Raw genomic sequence first — 18732 nt, 5'->3', positions numbered from 1 at the left:
TGGTGAACTGCGATCAGGCTTCTCCTTCAGCAGTATATAACACTAGATAAGAAAAAGCAAAAATAATGAAATCTTTAAATATCTTGGTAGGTGGTATTAAAAGTAATCACAAGAACATAGAATATTAAGTAGGTTTTGGTACTTTTTTAATGGGAAAATGGAGAAAAACAGGAGCTTCGATATACCACAACAAAGAAACAAAGAATGTAAAAGATCTGTAAACTGAATCCAAACATAAGCAACGCTTTATTGGAATATTGCAAGCAACCCATCAAATAGGGAACTGGTACAAACAGATTGAACAAGACTCTCTTTTAACAGAGATGTATGGTGACAAGACAGCTTCTTTCTGTTTTCAAAACAAGTATTTAAACTGTTAAGTAAAGCGTTAAAACCAAAATCAACCATTACAGCACCAATGACAGACAATATTAAAAGTGTGCAGAATTTTACTCTTTTTACAAATTTCTGCATAATGTTAGAAAACAAGTTATCATAAATTAAAAAAGAAATAAAATGAAGCTTTTTCTGTTTTGCAAAGCAACACAGACTTTTAAAAACCAACTATACTTTACATAGAACTATTATCAAAAACAGGTGAAAACAAGCTGAAAATTTAAAGGACAGCAAAAAATACACAACCCAGTTTCACCTGTCAGCAACACCTTCTGCTATCGAAGGGGTTATGTTAGTTGTATGTACAGCTTTAAACATTGCAGCATACCACGAGTAAACCTTAATAAGGTCAAAATAGGACCCTCTGCAAAAAAGGGTGAGTTGGCAAGTGTCAGTCCCATCCTAAAATTATGAGTAGTAACAATTTTAGTAGGTCTTCAGTGTAAACTAAAACCTACTTTAATTGGTTTCTCTCTCCCAAAGATGCATGTAAACTTTATTTGGGTTTGGGTTTTTTTTTGGTATTTTAATTCAGGAAATCAAGAACGTCTGGTTCAAAAATGAGAATGACATACCTACCTTTTGTTCTCGATACAGTGATGCAGCTATCTCAACATACTCGTTGACAAATCCTAAAAATTGTTATGTACTATGTAAAAAATACACACCACCTCTCTCCCTTCAGACTCAGTATATAGTATATTGCCAACTCTATCCAATAGGATATATATTGTAATTTGGTTTAAATTCTTAATAGATATATTCTCTCTTTACAAAGTTCCATCACATGAAACCAAATTGCTTATTTATTGTTTGAGGCACAACATGACCCTGATTAGACAATTCGCTATAAGGAGTTGTTCTTTAGATGTTGTGTCTGTAGAGGTTTTACGTGATATTCATAGATTTTCAGTGCAGGCCCCAGTTTTAATGAAAGTCCAGTCAGTACATCATTTCTTGTCATCAACAGTAATGATTTGCCATCAATTTCCTATAAGAAGAATTAAAGAGTTGATAAAGACAAATGTACAAATCTAACAGATGAGAACAGTCATGCAATGAATGGAAGACTACTACAGAGGATCAATGAGAAAAGAAATAGCAGCCTTTATTTTCCTGAAACTGTGTCTATAGCTGCTAAATTCTGCTGTCTGCTTTCCATATGCTCATCTGTGCTGACTAAGGTAGAAATACTATTTAGTCAAGCACAAAACCCAAATGAGCCTAATTTCAAAATTCCCTCCTTGTAAATGTTTCAAATGAATAGGTACGTGTGCAGATTGCCTCATTACCAGCTATTAAGGGAAAAACACTCTTAAGAAGAAGCCTTATGAAGTGCATTTCAGAAGAATTACCATTGACAGCGATATGCAAGTTTGGACTAGTCAGTACCTGCGAATAATTTCAGGTACTTTCTTTAAAAGGCCAACTTTCCCGTGTCCTGTGAGCAAAAAAACCAACAGACTCCTGGAATCAGAAATTTTAGAAGTGCCTAACTGTGGGGCTCAACACTCTGAGGGATCTTCTCGTCCTCCACTTAAAATGAAGGAGGCTAAAAGGAGGAACTTCCCAGCTTAGGTCTCAAGAACCCCTACTTGTTCCTGCCTAAAATTCCCACTTTTAAATCACAGATATGCGTGGGGTTCTTTTCTCTCAAACCTTGGCTTTCTGACCTACTTGGATTATAAACCCTGTAGGCTTTGGGGTTTTTTCCACCTCAAAACCTTGCTGTTTGTTTGAAAACTACCTGTAAATGATTTTTCAAAGGTCAAAAAGGAAGAGAAAGAATCCACATCTCTCAACTCCCATCTCTGTTTTAGACAAGGGACCATCTTCTTCTTTACACTTTCCTACAGTTCAATCACACTGCACTACTCAGGAAACAGGAGCTACAGCTACACAGCAATGCATTGCCTGGTGTCTCAAAGCACAGCCAGACCTCCCAAAGTCATCATAGCCCAAAGAAGTATATAGCCTTACGACATTCTTCTGCACTGGACTTCACTCTACTGTTGCAGTCTTTTTTACTTTAATTAAAAAACCCACTATTAAATGTTGAATTTGTTATCAATAGCCATCAACCAGTTCAAATGCTTGCACATATTGCTGTTGTCCATGACAACATATTGGCAAAATTTTGTATTTTTATAAGTAATACAAACATCACACATCAGTTTATCCCACTGCAGCATCTTCCTTAGGAATATTAAATTTTGTCTTGGAAATGTCAGAGATCCCGTCCTTGATTACAACTCGATGTGAAAAGAGGAAGACATATTAGAGTTCAGCTTGTCCCAACCGATCTCTCCTATGATTTGATAAAGTTTATAAATACAAAATGCATGGACAAACCACAACATAGTCAAAGATCAGCCAGGAGTGGAATTTCTTCGAAATGTCCCCCAGAGATATGACTGCTAATGCCTCAGAGGAGCGGAATGTAACAGTGTTTCTAAAAGAAAAACATTTCCAATAACTTTCTACCCAATTATAGCAGGTGCCTCTTTCCAATTACCATTGAGAATGTTAATGGTTAAAACCAGTTTCTATCCTCTCTTTCGCATGTCACAATTCTTTCTGTGGGAATTTTGACACCAGTGAGTATTTTGCTCATTGCTATGACTGATCTGAAGTTGCCTTTTCTGCTGCTGTTCAACGATGCTATGGAGGAAGAACAGCCTCCAGCTTCGTAGGATCCGAATGAAGAAAATCCAGTACCTGGAACAGGAGAAACTCCAAGAACAGGAAAAAATAATCTATACTTTTCCCTTCTTCTTCCACAGGGTTCCCCGAGGATTCTAGAAATGTTGGTAACTACTAAGACTTTCATTATATAGAAAACTGATTCTCTAAACATGTCTGGGTAGAAATAAGTGATTATATGTTCAGAATTCAAGTGGTTTATATCTCTGCATGTAATGTAAGCTTTACCTCTTCCACTTCTTTTTTGCTTTCCACTTAAACCTCTTCCGTAGCTTTGTCATAGTCATTCTGTTTGGTTTGTTGGCACCGGGTAAGATTTTGTGTGCTACGGTGACTTCTCTGAATTTCTTCTCTGCTACTTCTCTGTTTTCTGGACTTTCTTCAGGACACAACTTGAACGCCAGCTTTTGGTATGCCTTTTTAATGTCATCTGCAGAGGCACTCCTCTGCACAACTAGAGGTAATAGTAATTCCCCACTGTGCCAGGATGACCTCAGCAGCAAGAGCATACTGTCTTCAGCAGACCACCAGAGAACCAGTTAAGCTTCAAGTCCTCCCAGCACGCTTTCTGCTCTTTCTCCAAGTGACTGAGAATTGCAAGGTTTTACAGCACAGCTAACACAAAAGCATGACAGCCAGCATGCTCACGTGCTCCACTGTGCCATGGCTCTGCTAGGAAGCAACAGGGGACAGAAGATAGCATCAAACCCCAGTCTACCTTCTGACAAGGCACTACAAAAAGGCCAACAAATTACCATTAGGTTACTTGGGCTTATCTGGCTATGACAATACTAAGGGTTAGGAAGACACATGGGCAATAATGAAGGTCAGGCATAGTGCTAGCATGTCTGAAGACATGGCAAACAGCTTCAGTCTTCAAGTGAGCCACAGCTCCCTGTGGTCCCAGGGCTCCTAGAGAAAGCTCAGCCACGTACTGGCAGGCAGCAGCTCTTTGAAGGTGTTCACAGCCTCATCGTGCATCTGGTCTGCCTCTCTCTTTAGTTATCCTGTGCTCCCAACTTCTTGGCTTGTCTGATTTGCTTGCTGAGGTTATGGTTTGTTGTTATTGGGCAACATCTTTCAGTTGAATCTGTTCTCTTCAGTGAACCCTTTTGACTTGCTGACATCAGTAGAACTCCAAGAAGGAATAATATATAATCATCGCACAACCATCACTTCTTACCAGCACTTAAAATACAGTTTTAATAAAACATTCTGCAGTCCTTAAAATGTCTTCTCATTTTCCTTAAAATGTTTCAAGAAAAATTCAGGTCTTAAAAATTCTTTGAGTCACTTGCTTTGGGTGAGTCCAGTTGTATTCAGATTCATCAAAAGAAAGTGTGGACTCAGTTACTGTTGTGTGAAAGCTGAATGTAATAACAGATCTCATGATTACATTCTGGGCTATGGATGTTTTGTAAGGAAGCCATTGTGCTACCCCTTCCGAAGCAGCTCAGTGGAAAACAATTTCCCAGCATTGTAGGTGAAACAGAATACTTTCCTTTACCATTTACAACCTCCTTCCCTTCCAGCACATATTCAGGGCAGTGGCAGATCAAGTGAATTTAGGTTTCTGGGGCCCAGGCAAGCTGCCCTAGAAATAGAAGAGAAAACCAGAAATGGCCAGAGCTTCAGCTGCATGCCTGGTCGCTCTATAGACAGATGATGGCTCAGGGTTCAAAGTGAACCTGATTGCACTGCCATACCTGGAAGGTCCTGATGATAAACACCATAAGTACACAGAGTTAAAATTAGTGGCTAGTAAACAGTGTAGAGGAAACAGAACACCACCACTGGTAAGAGGTTAGGGACAAGGTTGTTCCTGGGGCTGTTCCTCCTGCAGACAGGGAATGGGCTGGCAGAGCTGGCATGGTTTTACAGGCACTTGCTGCTCAGGGAATGGAGGGGGAAGGAAGCAGCAACGACTTCTGCTGTGAGTGCCCATCCCACATCTCCTGGCCGCATCCTGGTGGCAGCTGTCAGCCTCTCTCTCCAAGGCTTCGGCATAAAGTGAAGTTGGCAACGGAATCACAGCCACATTTCTGCCTGTTACTATCCTGGCAGAGTCCTAGCAACATATCACTAAAAAGCAGCTTACTTCACCTATCGTCCTGAAGCCACTTGCCCTCACTGCAGAATACCAATAAAACCTCTACACTCTTCTTCTATGCTGCTTTTCATCAGGCTGTTGCAAATTGCTTTGCCAAAACTCATGAGTTAGCCTCACCTTGCTGCTGCAAGATCAGTAGTAATTACTGCAGTATTATTGACAAGCCAGCTGAGGTGCAGAAAGGTTAAGATGTTTGATGAAAGTCAGAGGTATCTGTCAGTATAAGGAAAAAAAACCCCAGAGGCTGCAATTACTTTGCATGTGTGGGTTTTTTTAAGCTCATTTCCAGGGCTGCTGAGGAGACATGGATGGTGGTATTAAGGAATGGATACACAAAACCTGTTTTGCCTGTTTACCCGTCTTCAAATTCTGATAAAATTAGTAGCCACTGCAGGAGCCTCTCTCTGCACCCTGCCAGAGAATTACCCAGCACCAGGTGTTTCACCCCCGAGAACAAAGAGCTAAAATCAGACACACTGTTACACTCCTGAATTACAATCAGATGGTATTTCACTGCCCAGGTGCTGAAGGTCAGCAGGATTAACCTGACCAACAATAACACTATTTCACATTAGATGTACAGTTTCCCTGCAAAGCTGCCAATAACTTGGCACTAGCTCAGTGCCTTGAAAGGTCAAGCCACCTGTTTTGTTAACTAAATGCAAGCATTGGTAACTAATTTCCTGGTAGATGCATGCAAACCTACAGACTTATCAGGGAAGGTGCTGAACGGACAATCTGGAGATGCAAGTTCCTTCCGTACGGAACAGGTGGGCCATAGGCCAAGTAAGCCATCTTCCCTGTCCTGCCCCACTAGCAGACCTTACCAGTGTGCTGACAGGTGAGTTACAAGACGCCATACGACTGTTAAGCTCTTTGGTGATCAAATCTACCAAAAGAAGCCATCCATTAGCATCCAGCAATTACAACGCCCAGCAATGACGATCCAACCTATTTCTCAGACTGAGTCCTACACACATGCTGCTCCTGTGCTGAGAAAGATTCTTCCCCTTTATTGCAAACTTGTCCTTTCTCTGTTCACTTGTGCTGCCAAGTTCAATGCAACACAGCAGCCCCTTTTTCACCCTAGGTCTTCAAAAGCAACTTGTCTCCTAGGAGCCCCGAATTTTGTAAATACTCATGAGCATATTTGCCCAGTTCGCTAAGTAAGAAGGGAATTACCATTCACAGTTTAAATAACAAGACAGTTCAACTGAGTGGGTTGTATAGAGAGACTGAGTCTAAGCCAGAAAATTTGTTTAAATTCCTCACCTTTCAGACGGCTGGTTTAAACAAACTTCAACCTGTTATCCACACCTTGTAGAACAATGTTATTACTGAAAGATCATAGACCCATGGATTTTCACCCAATAACAGACTTGAATCCCCCCATTAATGTGGGATTACATTAACATATAATAACAGTATATAACCAGGAACGTGGCAAAAATGTGCGAGATGAGAAACTGGTGACAGTCAAAAGGTGTTTCCTAACAGATTTACCTGCTCTTGAAAAACATTGGCTTGTTCTTCAAATCCAGCTGTTCTGAAATAATTCACAACATCGACAACAGCCCAGTCAGCAGGATCTGGAGGTCTCCCGTTCTCTACCGAACTGCAAAGAGCAAACCCAGACAAGTAATCACTACATGCATGCAGAGCGTCTGCTGTTTATTTGTGTACACCCCATGTACATCCTGTCCTTCCTTGTTCCCCCAGGAAAAGTATCCTTTGACACGCCTCGATACAGAACGGTCACTCCTGTTGTCCATTTCAAAGACCTGATGCTGGGGACAACTGAGGTACCTCTCTCTTCAGAAAAGAAGGAAGTACATGAATCTTCACATCAGCCAAAAGTAATCAGTCAGAATCTTTTCCCGCAAGTGTGCTGCCTTTGCAGTTGGAGAACAAAAAGACTACCATGACTGAGGTACCAAATCCCTGCCTTTCAACACTGCAGCTTGTTTTCAGCTACCAAGTACTTATAAAGAATTGCAGTATGTGGATTGTTCTTTTCCCAGATAAGACTGTGCTTCTTTATAATACAGGTAGAAACTACTGGAAACCATCTTTACCTTGTAAAACCAAATAAGAGAGGTGCCAACAATTGGGATTAATTTCTCAATATAGAAAATTTCCCAAAATTGTCTTTGGACAAATCTATGGACTTTTAAAATAGCTATGAATCTGAGAAAACATCTGTTAAACACAATCAGAATTAATTCCTTCCGTGATTGATCTCAGGCAATTGCTTTCCACAGTAGCCAAGACAACTAATCATTCATATTACTATCCTTCTCCTGCGTTTTTTATTCCTCAGCCTGCCATCACCATATCTCAGATAACCTTTGTGTATGTGCAAATTCTTGGTAAGAGAGACACACAGTGAGATGGATTGCCTTTCCTGTAGCAATTTAGGAGGATGAAGAGGAAGACATCAAAAGAAAGAACTTATTTGACATGTTTCTCCAACTAGAAGTCCTAAAGTTCATGCCAGACATTTTCCACTGTTCTGCATGCTTAACCATAATGCTAATGAGGAAATATCGAAAATGTACAGATCAGGGCAGATGTCAGAATCGTACCTATTTCAGGTGCTGAAGCTTACAGGCAGGACTGACTTTCAACAGCACCAACTGGAGAAGAAACACAGATTATATTCTCCCAGCAGTATCTTTGTTCTGTCCTTCAAATTTTTCTTTTCCAACTGTCACCACCTCTGTCTTGCCTAGACTTGTATGTCTTTCAGCAAAATAACTGAGTGAATCAAGGGCCAACCATTTTTCCAACCAGCCATGAAGAGAAGTGAACAGAATCACATACAGTGCCTCCCATCACTGTTTCTACAACACCCCAATTTCTACAGCTAGCTGAGCCCTGAGAAGGAGGACTACTGAATACAATGATTTTTTCTTCTCCCCTAACTCTTGGAATGTACCTGTCAATATGGCAACGAAAGTCTGGCCCTGGGGACTGACACTGCAACCTCGATATCACACTGTATGCTGCACCTGGCCTTCTAAAAGCAGTTTCTTTCACTTATCACATGGAATATACACATACCTCAGAGCAAAGAGCACAGGGCCAGTTTCTTACTTTTGCTCATCAAGTAATGACTTACCTCATGAAAAGCTTCACTGATTCTGATTATGTAGAAAGGCAACACAGCAAAATGGAAAATGAGACTGTCTGGCCTTATCAGAGCTGCACTTTTATCTTTTTAATCAAAGAATTACTTTCAATTAAGATTTTTGGTGTTGTGCACATTCTGAGACTTAAGAAGGAAAATATGAAGAGCACCACACAAAACCTACATGTATTTGTAAAAGCAGCATCTGAAGAATTATATTTAATCTTTGTATTTTCCCTAAGACATACACTATCACTTTCAATAACTCATCTTCTACTTAAAATTCAAAACAAATAAAAAAACAAACCCCCAGCAACTCAGTATTTAAAGAAACCATAACAAATCCTAGAAGATATTGAATTTAATTCTTCCTAAACAACAAATAAAAGATTCAACCTGTAAAAATACCTCCTAACTGTATTTTGCTTACTTACCAAAGCACTTTAATTTCAAGCTAAACATGGTCCCAAACCCTCCTTCCCACAATTTTGTATTTCAGCCCAGGGGCGTTAGTTCTTCATGTAGCTCTTCTTTTACCACTAGGGAACCACAGTGTGGTCCAGCCCCATTCCAGGCTCAACTGCAATGACTGCCTTAGTCATTAACTAATCATAGGAAATAATCACAAGTTCCTGCCTCCAGGAATAGTATCATGCTGGACCTCAAGTGGAGCCAATTTCCACAGCTAAAGTTGCAGAAGACTCAAAGGCATGTGACAGGCTGTTGGAGGGTGGCTGGACTTTAGCCCACCTACCCACACAGATGCTCATTTGGCTTCTAGACTTTAACAGACTCCTCCTTGCCCTGCTGTTGCACATGGCTCTGTTCTTTAGACAAGAAAAGGAAATATGTAGCAGCCATAACCTAGCCTTACACTGGCTTATGCCAGACATCCTGGATGCTGTAAAATCTTAAGAGGACTGGCATTTTAGACTTCGTAACGTAGTACTAGATGCACTGATAATGAATAAAGATTAGGCTTGTCTGCTTTTCACCACTGTCCCTGTGCCTTTATTGCCATCATGTGGCAGAAGTAGTGAGGCCTGAAAGGATATAGCTATGAACAAACAGATTTTATCCAAGCTATTTATAACCACTTCAAGAAAGTGCCAAACACTTCCTTTCTAGATATGCGCACATACATACTGCACACATTAATTTAGAAACCACAGCTCCTGATCAGTTTAATTACAATCCCCATCAGTTTTAAAAAGCCACCTTTGCAATTAGTAGCGGAGCCTTTATCACCTAAGCCTCAGGGGAAAAGGATTAAATGTAAACTGTTCTTGCTTTGACTGCGTCCCTTCTCCTCCCACCACAGAGTCCTCATTGTAGAAGCAAGATTGCCAACGGAAGGCGGCTGCAGAGGAACGTACACAGTATAAACTATTCATAGTCACTGAATAGGAAAATGCATTTTATGTTGGTGTGGTGTAACCAATGTCTCAAATGAAGGGGAAGTATGCTGATTTGAATGGCTGCCATCAGATCTTTTGATGCTGTGTAATAATCGGGTGTTTTACCAGCATCCTGAAGTGAGCATTATAATTATTATGATTTATATTACTTTAGTGCCTGGGAGCCTAAGCATTGTCAAGTTTTTTTGGAAGGCTTACAGAAAAGACATTTGAAGGAGAAGAATGAGGTGCAGCTTTGCAGAAGTGTTACAATTTGAGAGGACAGACTAAGAACTCTCTCTCATACCTTTCTTTGTGAGGTTTTTTGTGGGTTTTTTTGTTTTTGTTTTTGTTTTTTTAAATATACCTATATATCTACCTCAGCACAGCTTCTATAACCCTAAAGCAGCAAAGCCAATTTTTTCCACACAGAACTCCACTTCTCAGATCATAACTTCATTCAGAATTACTAGTCCTAATCTAAGAATTGCTGACCTTTGAGGATGTGGAAATTCGTCCTACCCCCTAGCCTGCAGTCTACCACACTAAAGAAAATTGTGGAGAGGTGCACCATATGTCTCCATCTTATTCCCATCCTAGGTCTGAAGTAAAAACCCAGCAGTTTAGGGCTTCTCCAGCAAACAGCTTAAAATATCTGTTCCAGAAGAGAACTGACACCAAAGACATACGCTGCTGCTACGACTTCTCATCTCTAGATGGCTGGGCAGTCAGCAGGGAAAGATGTACGTCTCTCTGAAGGAGACAGAGAGGAGACTTCCACACAAGACACTTCTGTCCATGAGGCACAGGTTCTGCAAAAGCCACTAGCAGGCACGTGAGCATAGGTAGAGTATTGGTTACAGTGCTACCATTTGCTTTAGTGTCTGATTGAGAGGAGAAATCAATGGAGAAAGGTATACCCTTAACTTTCAGTTACTAGCTTCTGCATCTCTCCATTTCTATACAGTCCTCCCACATACCACTTTTAACCAATTCAGTGCCCGAGACTCTTCTATTTCGAAGCTGAAATACAATAAAAGTAACTGAGAACAGGGAAGGCTTGAAATGAGCAAAGATGGGGGTGCCCACCCTTGCCAACTGTATTAAGTCAAAGGAAAACTACAATCAAAATCCATATGCTGTTTACATAAACTGAACACTATTGATTCACTTACTTTTTGACATCCAGAGAGCCATTTTCCTTGTTTTCCATGTCAACAGTTAGCATGAAGAAGACAGAGCTTTCTTTTACTTCAGCAACTGATTGATGGGGGGAAAAAAAGCTGTGTTTAATTATTAGTAGTATAAAAAGAACAACATAATGTAACAGAAACAAGCATTCTACAGGGACACAATCATGTTTCCACCTGAGAGCAAAGGTGCTGTCAGACTGCTTTCCTGAGAAGCCTGACAAAGCTGACAATAGCTAATGAGCTAGGAAAAATTGACCTGTGCTTCAGACACAAGAAATATTTCATACCTGAAAACCAAGGAAGGTAATGCTACAGTTGATTATTTTTGAAACTAATAAAATTGTTATCCAACTGTATATTCGTACACATAGAGATTGACCTGCAATATATAGTGAGATATCAAGAGGGCTTATTGTGCCTTCAGTCGCCCTGCTATACAGAGGGTCCAAACAGACGTATGGTCTTATTCCCAGTGAAGTTTCGAAATCCATAGCCTTGTTTTACAAATCGGGAATCTGGGATGATACAGATGAGCACAAAGTGACTTATACCCATGTCACACACACACATAAAGCTGGTAAGCAGAGTTACTGACTGAGTGCCAAACTCCTGAGGCCAAAATCAGTATCTTATCCGTAAGGTCATCATTCCTGCACTAGCACAGCTTCTTCTATAGATATGGTATACTGAACTCTGAAAAGAAAAGGAGCATATGAAGGACACAGGATAAAAATCCAGTCTGTTTCCCTCCTCGCAGTGTGCTGGAGTACTTTCACCACACAGCTTTGTCGACCACTCCACGGAGCATGCAGAAACGATCTGAGCCTTTTCTTTCTGTTCTCAAGTAAGCCATTTCTATTTCAGAGAGCACCAAAGAACTGACCAAGGACTCAGGATGTTCTTGCTGTAGCATTAATGGATGCCAGTGAAATGTTACAGAGCTCTGGGAAGTACAGAACAGGGAAATCACGCTCTTCAGCTAAAACTTTACAAAAACAGAGGATAGCAATTAATGCTGCTGCTAAAAAAGAAAAAAAAGACCCTTTACTATACAGCTAGCAGCATGTAAAACACTGAGAAACCAATAACAAACTAATCGAAAAGATGCTTCTTCCTGCACTGCTGACCCAAAAACTCCACGCATTCCTTCAAACCACTTCTCGGTTCACCTGAGGTGACTGCAAAACGACAACAGCACCAGCCCGTCCGCGGAAGGTCCCCTCGCCCCGGTCCCGGCGGCCATCCCGGGCTCGGGGCTGGGCACCTTCCGCGGAGCCCGCGGCCACCCGGGCATCGGGGGGTTCCCGGGGCTCCCCTTCCCCCGCGGCGGCGAGGAGACAGCTCCGCCGGGACTGTGTGACAGCGTTCACCATTTTACAAGCATCTCCGAAACCGTTCGCCAGGCAGCACTGCACCACATTGTCATTTTTTGGCCGGGGGCGGGGGGGGGAGGGTGGGGTGAAGTAAGACAGAAAAACCTACCTACGAGCAACTAAACCAGAGCATTGCTACGGGCTGCTCCGGAGCGGCGGAGCCCCCGGCTGCCGCCCCCCCCGCCGGCAGCGGGGCGCTCCGAGGCGGCTCGGTTTGACACCGGGCAGCAGCCCCGCCTGGCTCCCGGCCCGCTCCCGTGACGCGGCCGCCACACACGGGCCGCACCAACCGCCGCCCGCGTCATGGCGGACGTTTTAAAGGCACAGCGCGGTGCCGCCGCCCCCCCCCCCCCTCCCCGACTACGGCTAGGGGGCCCGGGGCGCCGCAGGGTCCCCCCGCCTGCCGCCCCCTTCCCCGCCAGCGCTCGCCCCGCGGGGGCTCGGCAGGGCACCCCGCGAAGTTCGCCGGGCCGGGCGCGGGGGAGCGGGGACCGGCGGTTCCCGGGCGCGGCTTCCCCCCGGCAACGCCCGCCTGCGGAGCAGCGCTGCGGGCTCGGGCGGCCGCGAACCCACCGGAGCCACGGCCCGGGCTGCGGGACCTCCGCGCAGACATCGCTGCTCCTCCTGCCGAGCGGGGCGGACGGAGCAGCGGTGAGAGCGGGGGGTGGTGAAGGATGCGGTAGCTTATCCAAGGACACTTTACACAGGGTGGGAAAGCGGGAGAGCGTATAAATTGACGAAAAATTCATTTCTAGAGTGAGTTCGCCAACTTGCAGATGAACCGCAGACTGACCTGGCTTTCCCTGGAGCACGGCAGGGTCGGGGTGCCGGGGATGGGGACCCCAGGGACAGCACCGCTGGGACTGGGGCAAGGCAGAGGAGCGGGCAGCGGTTCGCAGGGTAGCAACATCTCTCACACGTGTACGCGCCGTACCGTACCCCGCCAGGAGACGCACGGGTTTGCTGTACAGTGAGGCACAGCTCAAAGCGTCCACAAGTGGCTAGGTCTGGCCCACTGGCAGCAACATCTCACCCGCACGGACTAACAAAAACATCGGCAAGTCTCTCCAGCAATTGCACTTTTTTAAAATTACGTTAATTTTTAATTCCTTCTTCCCTTGATTGAGGGTGTTTTCTAACAGCACGGAAGCATTACCGGGATACCGTGCTGCCAGCGCTAGGGAAATGCAGCAAGTCACGGCAGCCAGCCCACAGGCCCTGCCTGCCCTGCACTGGGGCTGTGCACGCTTCCCTGCACAGCACGCTGTGACCTCTTGACCATCCTTAACAGTCCGGGTTAGTACAGGTTTGTGTGAAGTTCCACCTGCAGAACTTCCTTTCGAGTCAAACCACACCAAGGACGCCCTTGCTGTTCACTGCGAGGCAAGGGGGACGTTACAAGCTACCTGGGGATTTGAGCAGAACTAGCTGGTGACTTCAGCCTGATCTCTGCAGAGCAAGTCCTGGCTCCACACCAGGAGTGCCCCGGCCGGCACTGACAGCAGAGCTGCTGGCCAGCAGAGCCAGCCTGGGGCTGCCCCAGGCACCCGGCACCTGTCTCGCGCCCAGAAGCAGCCTTCTGTATCCTGGCTGCACTTGTGAATGGAGATCCGAGCCACCGAACTGCTAACCAGACACACTTGGAGCATGAAGATCACAGGAGAAGTGCACTTTTGGGCAAAGGACTGCAGACATGACTTCCCCCGCTATTTCATTGTGCCTGGCTTACACGCTGCCAAATAAATAACCAATGCTCACAAAAACTGTGCAAATACTGGGACGAGTATAGATAGAAGCATTGAGAACAGAGAACAGAGAGAGTCCTCACTGCTCTGGGTTTTAAACAAATGTAGATAAGCAAGTTAAAGACAGTATTAAGCATACTGAACCATAAAGAAAACCCTCATTACTTCACATCCCAAAGAGTACTGTAAAATGTGATGTATTTGTATTGGACAAGCCACGCAAGGCAATTCTTTTTTGTCTCTGAAGAAATAAGCATTCTAAATGAGGCCATAGTGAGTTTTCTGCATCGGCTGGTTTCTAACTTTGGTAATGAACTGACATTTAAGGATACAAATATAAACCAGCTATTTTACTCACTCTCTCTCCTTCCTTCCATCATGTTCTTCAATTAATCCTTCGAGTACCTGAAGTGAGGCTCATGCAGTGCGTGTGTTCCATCTAAAAGACCTTGAACAGCAGAGAGAGGAATTTTAGGAAAACAGGCTGTGGAAAAATTCAATGTGAAACATGCTCTGCGGTTTGTATTTTCATTCGTCAGGGTAAGCTAATTTAATTAAAATGATATTATGTCTGGAGGGAGACAAAGCAGGAAAGTGAATTAGACTTTTGTTTTACTATTTGTATCCCATTCTGGCAAAAAAATAAAAGAGTTTCCAGGCCAGGCAGGGAAAAAAGGGAGACCAGGGTTGGTAGATCCAGGTTAAGGGGTCAAACCTGAGTGTTTCTGAACAACTTCTGTGACACAAGGAGAAACACGCAAAAGTCAGCAAAGATATTAGACACCTATTGACCCTGTTTTCTGGGTATTGGAAAATGGCAGTTTTCTACTGAAAAGATTTCTTTTTGTTTCTGTCCGTGGAAGTGCCATCAGCACATGGAGACAAAATGCATCACGCGTGTGGCAAAGGAGAGTGTAGCACCTCGTTAGCTGTGCAGCCAGCACCGAATTTCAGCTCCCCTAGAGCAACATAAAGCCCTTTAAGCCTTTCTTATTCCAGTATCCTGGGTAAAACACAGTTAAACACGTTCACAGGGAAAATGAAGTGAGAAAAAACCATGAAGGACTTCTGTGGTTCCACCTTGAGGGAAGCCAGGAAAGCTCCTCTGCGAACCAGTCTCACGCAGGGCAGAACGGATCACATCCGTTGGTTTTGACAGTGAAATATGTGTTTTACAGAGAGGACGGTTTGGAGCTAGCCGCGGGCTCGACGGCAGGCGCCCACACGGCGGGCACCGGGTCCCAGCCGCCCCTCAGCCGCCCCGGGCGCGAGGCGGCACCAACGGCCGGCGGGACCGTTAGGGCCCGCGCCCCGCCCTGCTCCGCCAATAGGCGCCGTCCGGCAGCCGCGGGGGCTTCTGGGAGCTGAAGTCCCTCGGGAGCCCCCTCAGCGCGAAGACACCCCCCCCCGCAGCGCAGCGGCCCCCCCTCAGCGCGGCGGCGAGCACGGGACGCGGCTTCCCGCGCAGCCTTTCGCCGCCGCTGACCGAAACACAGCGTGGGATAAACGCTGGCAAGCGCTGCGCGGTCCCCCTGGGTGTCCAGGGAGACGTTTCGGGGCTGGCACTGGTCGCTTGTGGTTCCTGGTGGCCAGAAACGCTGCTCACGGCGAGGAAGAAAGTTAAACCAGAGACAGCCAAGACGCCGAGAGATGTCATCCAAAGGTAATGAGCGGCCAAATCATCAGCTCCTCGTAACGTGCAGCACCAGGGGCCCTGAAACGGGCAGGGGGCACAAGCTGCTCTGCCGTAATTATTGTCACAGGTCTGGAAGTGAGACGGCTTTAAGATGACTGCTTGCCACCCAGACTGAATTCATTGATAGCCAGTTCCAGTCTATTAATAACAACAGTCTAAAACTCCCTTTGGCATCACTTCCCTCCTAGCAGTGCAGGGCTAAAAAGGGACCTTCCAGGCTGCGGGGTTTGACCTCCTGCGGTCACAGGCGAACCCTCACGTACCCACGCTCGCACCAGCCGCAAGGAGTCTCACCCCGTCGGAAAGCCTGTGTCTGGTTCCCCTTTAGTGGTGGCTATGAACTCCTAATTTACAACTTGAAAAATACCTATATAAACTTATTTGTTCCTGTAGTATTGCTTAGTTTAATAGTTGACTTCTCTGTTTCTCTGGTATTTACTTGCTTACACAGACTTCGCTGTCTGAACAGCCACAGCCCTGCTAGACTCTCTGTACTGAGCGAGCTCTGCACTGTCTGAGCCCACTGCCCTTTCCTCTTCGTGCACGTTCGCCTCCCAGGAGCAGACGCAGAGCCACTCCCTGGGTTGCGGCAGGGTCTCAGCAGCACCTTCGGCCTTCCCTGTCTGCTCTGCACAGCCCCTCGCTCCACACAACACCCCTACGGCACTGGTGAATTTGGTCATCCTAGGACTGCTAAGTACCTTGGGGTCTTTTCCACAGTCCCTGCCAAACACCGTACACCCAGAAAGAGGTGAAATCCCTGTTACCAGTGCAGGTTGTGCCTTTCCACCACTTTGCTCTGAAAAAAACGTCTTTCCTCACTTCAGGTCTTTTCCAGTCCAGTACGTATTCTTTCTAGTTTGCTTGAATGGAATTCTGCCACTTACCTTGCTCCACAACATCAACAGCTTAATACCCGTCATCCTGCTCTCCCTTCCCTACTTTGGCATTGCACAGAGGAATGAGGGACAGTTCCCAGCAGAGCCCTCCAGTCTGCCCGTGGGTTCAACCAACGAAGCACCTCTCCGATTCCTGCCTTGGCCAGGATGGTCGTTCAAAAGCCATGCTGTGTCTTCTTCACAGTCTCTTTCTGACTTGCCAGGGTTTTCTGCACGACTGAGCACTGTCGCGTTGCTCTGCTGTTCTGCATAAAGCCTGGACAAAAGGCCAAAAATATCAGTGGTGTAAAGCAAGTGTGGAGGGGGAAGGCAGGCAGAAAACCCATGACAAGAATACAGCAGAGTGACTTCTACCAACCTGGCATTCATTTCTAACGCAATCGAGTGGAAGTGCGTGTTTAAGTACCAGGTCAGAGCACGAAGGCCAGTCAGTCTCGATTTGTATTCCATGCAGTCACCTGGGTACACTCTTATAAGCTAAAAAAATGGGTCCTGAGATGTGCAAAGTTGTGTAAAAGCTCTAGGTTTCAGGCTCAGTGCATGGGTTAAGAGTTCTGCAGGTCACAGTGCTGAGTCAGCAGCACAGCTCCCTCACTGCCAGCCAGGAGGGGAAGAGCACTGCTCAGATTTACTGACAGGGCAGTAATTAACAGCATGGCAAAGACCCTCTGCTTTGTCCTGATTGGGAGTCCCTTAACTCTTTGCTTTAGTATGCTAACGTCCTTTTTACAATAAGCATTATCCAAGCTTTTTTTGTAATTGCACAAATCTCCAGTAAGATAACCGGAGTCGCACCCTCTTCGCACCAGGCTAAAACAAACGTGTACAGCAGCTGACTACAATGCAAGCCCAGGGGTACCTCTCTGCTTTTGTTTCCTCTGGTTCCCAAGACTGAATTGCTTAAATAAATCTTCCTGCACGTGAATTATATCCACTTCACTGAGAATTTCCTGCCCTACTTATTTTGTTGTGTTCCTTCTTATTCTGCTAGTTGCTTATATTTAATAAAGCTACTGTCCAGACTTAAACCCTTGTTATTTTAAAGCTTATACTTTACATATATACAAAAATTCACTGTATAAAACACAACTCATTCTGCCTGTACTGTCAGTAGTACCGACCACATATTTGCCTAGCTTGTGATAATGTAGCAAGAAGCTTATAGTAAGTATTCATATGAAATACCAACATTGTAAAACAGATTCCAGCCTAATAAAAACATTTTATACAATCATGGCTCAGACAGCTCAGTGAAACAGCTGTTACATCTACGGGAAATCTGAAAGGTAGCACTTTGGTTGCATGAACAGAGGCAAGTGAAAACGCACAACATGCTGACACGCACACAGAAATGGAAAAAAATGTAATAGAAAAATGTCAATAAAACACAAGCAGAAATCTCAGCTACATTGCAAACACCACATTAAGAAATTAATGCTAAGGTTTTTCTCCACTTTGTTAGCAATTTTTTTCCTCCAGGAGTGAAGAACCTGCCTATCACTGAAAAACCATCAAAAGCCGGATTTGGATGCCTTGGCAGCTGAGTGACCCACATGGTGACTCATGGTGCCAGCGCGACTCACAGGTGCTTTTGCTGCAGGGGAGGTGGGAACCCCACTGCTGCCAGACAGCTTTCCCCAGCGGTGGTCTCAGGGCTGGCGCTCTACTCTTCTGCTCTTCCTCCTCACTCTCCAGACAATATTCACAGCAGTGAGGCTGCCATGTTCTTAATAGCAAGACGGTCCTGGCTGTAAACTTGCCTTCCAATACCTCTCTGGCCTCCCATATGAGCTTTGACTTCCCTGGACACTGTGGCTGGGAACTGGGCCCAGTACAGACCCCCACGGAAGCCAGCATGCCTACGAACCCGCTCACGTACCACCCTTTCAAGAGACAGAGGAGACCCGCACCCAGACCGAGGGAACATCCTAGTCCACAAGCTGGAAAATATTTTCTGCAGGGACAACCCCAAATACCTCCTCCATTTCTGAAAATCCCAATTTATGCACTATTTTTACAACAGGTAAGACTGATGTTTAGTTTCCTCAGTAGCCACCTGACAGCAGCAGGCAAAATGTTCCAATGCAGTT

The 18732-nt window shown here is 45.0% G+C and overlaps 1 protein-coding gene across 3 annotated transcripts; it reads right to left on the bottom strand.

Annotated features, from left to right (window-relative positions):
• Positions 1–227: 227 nt before the first annotated feature.
• SAMD13 (sterile alpha motif domain containing 13) lies at positions 228–16804 on the bottom strand. 3 transcript variants are annotated; one of them, XM_075424061.1, is made up of 5 exons: positions 16631–16804; positions 14406–14495; positions 10912–10996; positions 6713–6824; positions 228–1387 (listed from the first exon to the last, which is right to left on the bottom strand). In XM_075424061.1, the coding sequence occupies exons 2-5, from the start codon at positions 14425–14427 to the stop codon at positions 1244–1246; spliced, it is 363 nt and encodes a 120-aa protein (XP_075280176.1). In that variant the 5' UTR covers positions 14428–14495; positions 16631–16804; the 3' UTR covers positions 228–1243. The 3 variants fall into 3 exon arrangements, with proteins under 3 accessions (XP_075280176.1, XP_075280178.1, XP_075280179.1); XM_075424063.1 differs by lacking the exons at positions 14406–14495; positions 16631–16804 and adding an exon at positions 12412–12540; XM_075424064.1 differs by lacking the exons at positions 14406–14495; positions 16631–16804 and adding an exon at positions 11525–11584.
• Positions 16805–18732: the final 1928 nt, after the last annotated feature.

Source organism: Opisthocomus hoazin, chromosome 6 (assembly GCF_030867145.1).
Source record: "Opisthocomus hoazin isolate bOpiHoa1 chromosome 6, bOpiHoa1.hap1, whole genome shotgun sequence".
Lineage (NCBI taxonomy): Eukaryota > Metazoa > Chordata > Aves > Opisthocomiformes > Opisthocomidae > Opisthocomus > Opisthocomus hoazin.
This window is presented reverse-complemented; position numbering and strand designations above follow the sequence as displayed.